At 43.2% G+C, this 8,850-nt stretch overlaps 1 protein-coding gene across 1 annotated transcript in view; it reads right to left on the bottom strand.

Annotated features, from left to right (window-relative positions):
- The window catches only part of LOC132678788 (uncharacterized), a 37,211-nt gene extending 32,448 nt beyond the window's left edge, over positions 1 to 4,763 (bottom strand). The window contains exons 1-2 of the mRNA XM_081790690.1: positions 4,675 to 4,763; positions 3,577 to 3,939 (exon numbers count right to left, since the gene is read on the bottom strand). Of these exons, the coding sequence (XP_081646816.1) occupies positions 3,577 to 3,939; positions 4,675 to 4,763 (452 nt within the window). The remainder of the gene's footprint in view (positions 1 to 3,576; positions 3,940 to 4,674) is intronic.
- Positions 4,764 to 8,850: the final 4,087 nt, after the last annotated feature.

Here is an 8,850-nt window from a genome sequence, read left to right on the forward strand (position 1 = left end):
TTTGTCTATTTCACCTTTAGGTTCTTTCACTTGTGTTAAGTGTATTCACATTTATTTTTATTTTATTTTTTTAATTTTTTCTTTAATTTTATGTATTTTTGAGAGAGAGACACAGTGTGAGCAGGGGAGGTGCAGAGAAAGGAGACATAGAATCCAAAGCAGGCTCCAGGCTCTGAGCTGTCAGCACAGAGCCCAACATGCAGCTCGAACTCATGGACTGTGACCTGAGCTGAAGTAAGATGCTCAACTGACTGAGCCACCCAGGAGCCCCAGGGTATTCACATTTTCATTGTTATATATTCTTGAGGAATTGACCCTTTACTCATTATGCAATGCTCTTTATCTTTCCCGATAGTATTTCTTGATCTGATGTCTACTTTGGTACTAATACAGCCACTTCATCTTTCTTTTCATTAGAGTTTTGAGTAGTATATCTTTTCTCTTTTACTTTTAACCTATCCATGTCTTTATATTTAACTTGGATTCAAAAAACATTGGGCAATTCCCTTCATCTTCTCTGAAATTTTTTCTTTTAATGTTTATTTTTGAAGGAGAGAGAGACAGAGCATGAGGGGGGAGGGGCAGAGAGAGAGGGAGACACAGAATCCCAAGTAGGCTCCAGGCTCCAAGCTGTCAGCACAGAGCCCAACGTGGGGCTCAAACCCGTAAACCGTGAGATCATGACCTGAGCTGAAGTCGGAGGCTCAACCGACTGAGCCACCCAGGCACCCCTGAAATTTTTTCATTTCTTACATGAGTTAAGCAATTATCTTTATCAAAGTGATATAGGAGAATTAGATGAAAGGAGACACAGTAAAAGCATTCTGTAAATCCAACAAAGCTATATATACAAACACGTCTATCGTTATGTACAAATATACATGTAGGTTTCATAAACCAATCCATGGTGCCCAAAGTCTAATGCCTTATTTTCATCTATCAGTGCTCTCTATAACTAATTTCCTGCATTTTCAAATTTATTGTTTTTATTTTAATGAAACAGAGGATAAACAAATTTACCTTTCCTTTTCTGAAGTAAAAACTCTTGTCTGAAAACTTTTATAAGCCAATATCAACCTTATTAGTAAATTCTTAAGGACCTGCTATGCGTTAAATTAAATTCTTGATCCCTTTATTAAAGTAAAAAAATAATCAGTTTTGGCTAAGACCCACACTAACATTGCAAGATTTAGTTATTTCATTTGAGTCAAAGAAAAAAATAAAATGTTAAAGACAAGTATTTCTCAAAGAAACAATATAAACATCCAGGATTTCTATCACAATTGAAAAGCCTAACTTTTCAGGAAGATTCTTTTTTCTTTAAAAAAACAACCAAACATGGGGCGCCTGGGTGGCTCAGCCGGTTAAGTGTCCAACTCCGGCTCAGGTCATGATCTCACAGTTCGTGGATTCGTGTCTTGCATCAGGCTCTGTGCTGACAGCTCAGGGCTTGGAGCTTGCTTTGGATTCTGTCTCCCTCTCTTTCTGTTGCTCCCCTGCTCTCACTCTCTCTCTCTCTCTCACTCTCTCAAAAATAAAGATTAAAAAAAAAGTGCAAACAAACAAAAACAGAGAAAACAGGTGATACAATTTCTGAGGTGGAGGAACATATAATAAACACTGTTTGATTCCCAAGTGTCCAATATGGTGAGGTAATGGATATAAACTATATATATAGGGGCACCTAGTTGGTTCAGTCAGTTAAGCTTCCCATTCTTGGTCTCAGCTTAAGTCTTGATCTCAGGGTCGTGAGTTCAAGCCCCACTCTGGGCCTGGAGGGTACTTAATAAATAAGTAAATAAATAAATAAATAAATAAAGCATATAAACTGTCAATATAAATACTACATGCTCAACAAATGTTTATTACGATTGTTGCAGTTATTCAGCATACTATACTGTATGCTGAACTGAAATAGTGAGCAAGACCAAGGACAACTAATTCTTTAAAGCCAATTTCAGGAAACTGGAACATAAACAGGCCCACTCTACAACTGTTTACAATATTAAAATGAATAATTGCAAATAACGAAAAAGTCAAATCCTGGAATCTCTCATATGCTTTCAATTAGATATCATCAATCAATGGCTACTTTTTTCAACAAAGACCTATGTGGAGACAAGCTACTGCTTTTACGCAAACATCTCCCATTCACTCAACAGGTCAAGATCAATCAGCTATTTATACATACTTCAGACACAAGGCATCACATACTATGTGTAGTCATGGTAGGCTTACAAAAAACTGGTCATATTCTGGCAAAGCATGTTGTATGATAAACAGATCATAAACAGAAACTATCACTGGCACCCAAGAGGCAAAATCCAGCTGCGTTTCTTTATCCCTAATCCCAGTTTCAGCTGCAGGTTTTTTCCAGAAAGAACAGTAGCTTGATTTACTCAACACTCTGCTGAAGTCAGGGTGTGGTCACCCTTCTCCAAATAATATTACAAATGGATTTTCCCTGAACTCTTGTAGCAACAGGATCTTAAAAGTAGTTACTGGTAAGAAAAGGTGAGATTAAGGTCAAAATGCATGCCTACAAAAAAGTAATAAATAACAGCTTTTAAGGACCACCTAGAGATATGGGAGGCAGGGTATTATTGAGACCAAAAGAAAGAGGTAAACACAGTACAGAACACGAATATCTTTTAAGCTTTCAACATTGAGCCACGGTAACAGTTGAAGACTATCTGTTTTTGCCAGCTTTCCTGTTAAGTACTGACAGTTTCATCCCAAATTGTTACAATACACTATTAACTGCCCGAAATGCAAATGAATCATTTTCCTTCTTGATCATCAGAACTGGTCTAAATGTAAGAGTGAATTCAGAAAAATCAGTTAAATGTCTCCTTTATTAGTTCTAAAACACTACCAACTAGAGATTCGGAAAGGCTCAGAAGCCTTTTTCTAAGGGAGAGATAGGAATGTGCTTAATAAATTAATAACTGCATTCCTTCACTCTGGCTAGCCTAGAGAACAAAAATCAACCTCTGTTCTGCGGGCGTGCACCCCCATCTCCCACACTGTGATGTATTCCCAGACATTCCAACGGCTTTGTAATGAGCAACTGCACTTACAAGCCGTTTGCGCTGCCTCAGCCTCTAACTAGTGTTAGGAGACTACTAAGTGCCCAGGACAAAGTAACCGCCCCACATTATCTTTTCATGGTCTTTGAAGCACGTTTTGTGCCCTGATAAGGAAACTGAGGCCCAAGCTCACACAGGCAGTGCTGAAGACCCACCAGGGGGCCCACTCCAAAGCCCTGGCACTAAACCACCATGAAACTTTGGTCTTCAGTGCCTTAACTAGGCACCTGTTTCCCTGAGGGCAAGGGCATGACTTAGGTGCTCTAAATACTCACTAGGCAAGGAGTGATTGTGAAGTGAACTTTCTGTTCTTCATGGCCACTGTCAGGTCGCAAGCCCCCTGGAAAAGTGGGGAAACTGAGGCCCGGGCTAACTGACTTGCCAGAGATCACAGAGTCCGTAATGGGCAGAGAGAAGCCTAGAGGGTTGATCTTTGCGATTCTCAACGTCCGTGTATAACACGGTCCCGAGCTTCTACCTGGCTTACCCGGCCCCTGGATCCCGCAGACTTTCAGAGGAAGGGGTCTGGGCAGGGGTGCTCCCCACCCGGATCGTTTCCCGTCCGCAGCCTCCGCGGACAGGGGAAAGCAGCGGCCCGCCCGGCGGCCCCACCCGCCGCCAGCTGCAAGGCACCACGCCAGGCATGTGTTGCCTGTTCATAGACACTCCCTCCTCCGCCTTTACCCCTTTACCACTTCCGCCCACGTCCCAGCCCAGCTGAGCACGCCTGCGCGCCCGGGCCCATAGCCCGTAGGCCCGTGGGCCCTCGAGCCCACTGGTCACGTGGGGCTCCACGCGGCCCTGCTGCCACCAATTGCAAAACGGGCCTCGCGTTCGCCACGCCCCCTTGCTGCCGCACCCCCTCGAGGGAGAGCTGGACCCCCAGCTGGCCCTTGTTCCTCCCTGCTGTGGCGTGTGCACCGCTTCTTTGCGTGCTGTGTGTGTGTGTGTGTGTGTGTGTGTGTGTGCGCGCGCGCGCGGCTGGTAGAGGTGGGGGAGGCGGGGTTTGAAACTTGGTTGAGGTAACTGAGGCCACAAGCTCTAGTGGAAAGCGGGGGAAGACGCGATGTGGGGGCAGTGCTTTGTGGGGAAAGGGCCAGTTCCCTGGAAAAGGAAGGAAGTAGGTGTCGTGGGCTGCACACACCGCCCTTTTGGGGGAAGTCAGAAAGAACTCCAGGCTTTCCCATTTTATGGCTAAATTACTTGAACCCTCACTAACTCTGTCTAGAGTAGTTACACGTGGACCAGTAATGATCATCTATTGAGCACCGCCGTGGGCCAGGTCTCTGATCTTCCAGTAGGAATAGCAGGCTCATAAAGATCATCTCATTCGAAGGCACCCACCTGGCCAGTGGCGTTCTCTGTAGGCTAGTTCAGGGCCCCCTTAGAACTTCAGTGACACTCAGACTTCTATCATTAACTTAGCGCAATTCCAGGTATTCTCGTGCAGCTTTCTCGTGCATGGTTTTATGAAGAAAAGATAAGACTGTATCTAGACCATGTTGCTGTGTTCAAAACCCGACATACGTACCTATGTCAGTTGTGTGTATTCTTAAGCCACAGGTCCCTCAACCAAGCCACCTACCCCTTAGGAACACGAAGTATTTTTGTTGGTTTTAACACTGCTTCGAAGCTGTCATGATGGCCTCTGGCAAAATGGGACACTGCTGACATAGGACTTAGCCGAACATATGTCCCCCATTTGTCACATCTAGCAACATATAGTTGTGCTTGATTATGAGTTCCCGTGGACAGTTTTTTTAGGTTGTTACCTGGGTGCAAAGACCCCAGATCTGCTCCTCTACCTCCAAATGTCATTTTCTTGTTAATACAGAATGGCTCCTCCTCCTGCTTTTCTTTCTATCTTCTCTTAGGGTGGGTAGTTTTACTGAAGATTTTTTCAGACAGTTGTAAGAATGGGAGAAGGATTAAGGAACAATGAGATTTGAACAAATAAAAAAACCTTCACAGATTTGAGATCTTAATGTTCTGGTTCCTCTTTGCCACCCTCTTCTCCTGAGATTTTAGAACTCATTGTTTACCGAATGCCTTTTTTTTTTTTTTAAGTTCATTTATTTATTTTGAGAAACAGTGTGTGTGTGTGATCCAGGCAGTTGGTGGGGAGAGGAGAGAGAGAATCCCAAGCAGGGTCCGACTGTCAGCATAGAGCCCATTGCAGGTCTCAATTCCATGACCATGAGATCAAGACCTGAGCTGAAATCAAGAGTCAGACACTTAACCAAATGAGCCATCCAGGCACCCCTTTAGTGAATGCTTTTAATCACATCTTTCTTCATAATGTTTGGAAGAATATCTTTACTGCATTTGGATTTGTACAGCCTGAGTTGAAATTTTGGCAGAATGGAATCCCTGGAAATAGGGTGTGTGAGAGATGGAGATGTGTGTCAAGGAAAGGAAGATAAGGCGATGCTGGTGAGAGGAGATAACTAGAGCTTAGAGAAAGAATGAAGACAAAAAAAATAGAGTGGCAGATCTAGCAGATTATTCTATGTTCTTATAGTAATGAGAAGCCATATTCTTGGGCATGAAGATGCATACATTGTGATCAAAAAACATTACCATCTCCTCATTTGAGGAGTCCTGACAGTTCTGGAAATAAAGTTGGAAGGACACAAGGAGGGTTTGATAGTTTAGTACTGGAAAGGTAATCTGGGATCCACTAGACCTCAGTACACATTGTTTTAATGTGTCCACCCTACCCCCAAATTGAAAGTCAATGGCTATAGTGAAGGAGTAAGGTACACAGGTCTCTGCCTAAATCTGGATGCTGTTGCTGAAATTCCTGGAGCGATACAGCCTGTAAGGGCTCCAATGCCACGTCAAACTTAGGTCCACAACTTAGGTTGGAAGGTACTAGATAACTTACTGAATGATGAGCTCCTTAAGGAGCTCCTTGTACACCTACCATAGATCCTATACGTACTACATCTCACCAAATAATGATCCCAGATCTAGTTCAGGAGTGTCCCTGTGGCAACCTATAATCCTCCTAAAATGAAGGTTTTTCTAGAATACTTGCTGAAGAAGCTGTATATTTCAAAATTATAAAGCTCCTGGTTGAAGACTTTTAGAAACACAAAAATCTTTCAGTTTGCTTCAGGGTTCATACTGGTCAACACAATGTTTATAAAGTTGGCTAAATTATTTTGTCAAATCTTTGTTCCAGCATCCCTACCCCAACTCCCTTTGAAGCCCTAGTGCCTCCTGCTCCCTGTAAAAGATAATAACAGCTGTGAAAAAGAACAGCATTTTAATTTCCCATCCCATGAGGCTGACGAGGAGAAGGCAGAGAAAGGGGAGGGTAGATTGTAACAGGAACATTTGATCTCTCAAGAGCGGAGATCATATGATGATTGATTAGGGAGATGTCACTAGTTAGCCAGACCACAGCTAAAGGTTAAACACAGGTTAACAATAGCCCAGGAGAGAACAATTGAAGAATTCATTAATTGTGTTTCTGTTTACATCCCCTTCCACCCCCACCTTCCAGGCTTAATGTAGCCTCTGCCCTGATGAGAAGGACTTTTGGAGTTCATGGCTCATTCCTCTCACCTGGCATGTGTGCAAACTGGTTAAGCATATTAATAGGTGACTTGGCCAACACCACATAGCTAGTTAGAATAGCAGAACTAGGATGGGAACCACTCTCTCTCTTTAGAGACAATTAGTCTTCCCATTTATCCCCCAAATAACCATCAGTTTCCTCCCACTTCACCCATGGATGTGCAAGACATGGCATCCATCAACAAGTGGTCTCTTCCCACCCCTTGACTTGGTTTGTGACTTCATTTAACCAATAGGATGCAGTGCAAGTAACATTCTGGGTCTTCCCAGTTCAGGCCCTAAAAGGTCTGGTAGCTCCTGCCTCCTGCTCTAGGAAGCCAGCCTCCATGCTTTAACGAAGCTGGGCTTGACTGCTGAGTGATGAGCCTCAGCACATGGATGGAGAGGACATGTGGAAGAGCAGCAGACATGAGGGAAGCCTCCTTAGACCTTCCAGCCCAACCCAGCCACAGGCTGAACATAGCTGAATGAGCTACCCCCACAAAATCACATGGAGCAGAAGACCTACCCAACTGAACTCTACCCCAATTCCTGACCCAGAGAATCATGAGAAATACACAACTGAAAGACTGCTACATCTTCTGCCTTATTCTGTTCACTTGATTATCATAATTAAGAAATCAGAACATTAGACCACGGTTAGGTCTCAGAAGTCTTATGAAGGAATGTGGTCAACCAACACTTCTGTGTATCTTATCAAGACAAGATGGTTTTCTGCTTTAAATTAACTCAGACACTGAGGGTGTAAATTAGTATATTAATTTGCTGATCAACCAACCTTACTATGGTTATGTTAACTTATACTTACCATTTAACTATCACAAAATTTTGTCCAGGTCTTAATGTTCTGGCTATCTCATGATGCATCACAGACCACCAGAAAACTTAGTGGCTTAAGATAACCTTTCTCCTCTTGCTCACTAGTTTGCAATTTGGGCACACCTCCATGAGGACAGTCATGCTGCATACTCAGCATCAGGTAGGGCTGACTAGAAGGCTGGCTCTCTCCCATGTGGAGATTGGTGGTGAGAAGGAAACTTGAGCAGCTGGAGACTACAACAGCTGGGCTTCTCTGAGATTACTGTCTCCATGGAGCTTCCCATGTGGTCTCCCCAGCTCAATTGCTTTAGGCTGGCTGGTGTTCTTATATCTGTTCTGTGATCCTAAGACACAGTCCTAAGGAAAGGATCCCAGCAGAAGCTGTATCACTTTGCATGACTTAGATTTGGAAGTCAGATAATGTCCTTTCTGCCCTGTCACTGGCCTACCCATATTCAAGGAAATAGGACCCCCCCCCCCCCTTGATGGAGGAGTGCCAACATCATACTGTTAGAAGAGCATGTGGGAAAGGCTAGGTTAGGGCTGCCATATTTGGAAAACACAATCTTGCCTGACCCAGCTTCCAAACTCCACATCTGAACTTCATGCTAGGAATAAAATCTTGATAGACGAATTCCAGGAGCTCTGATGTTTTAAAAGAATGTTATTGCTAATTGCAATACTTGTGAGAGTTAATTCATTTTCCTTATAGAGGACATGTTTGGGGGCCATAGTATATCTCCTTTTTGCCCAGAGATTTGGAGGACAACTGGGGAAAGGGGAATGTGAATAATCTACTGTTACTGCTGTTTTGTAAACCTGCCCCTTCTTTTAAAAAATAGATTCACTGCTTACAGTTGAAACAAGTAGGGTATTCATAGCAAGGTTGAGACATTATGAATTTAATCTGGCTCTGGCAACCATATATTTTAAAGAAAATTCGTTTTGTAGGCTCTATAACCAGTTTTGGACGAATGCGAATAACTTACATTTCTACACGCACATCCAGTGCGGACGCACACAGCACATTCATTCGGTATCTTTTATTCCTGAGGGATTTCCAGTTTCTCAACCCAGTTCACCAGGTATTTTGTTTGTAATCTGGCAACGCCACACCAAAAGCATGCAGCGCCTTTTTAACTGTTGCCTAGCAACACTCAAATGCTCAGGACAGGAAGTAAAGTGTGCAGTATCCCACTGTAATTTTGGTATACATATGGTGCCTAGCACTTAGCCAAAGTGAAGTTTATGTGTGAGCAGAAAACTAACTTTTCTGTTACTGCAAAAACATGCCACAGGACATGTACCAATCAGAGAAGAGCTGTTATACTTCTATGGCATTTTGTAATTGTTTTGA

The sequence above is a fragment of the Panthera onca genome, chromosome A2 (assembly GCF_046562875.1).
Source record: "Panthera onca isolate mPanOnc1 chromosome A2, mPanOnc1 haplotype 2, whole genome shotgun sequence".
NCBI classification, from domain to species: Eukaryota; Metazoa; Chordata; class Mammalia; order Carnivora; family Felidae; genus Panthera; species Panthera onca.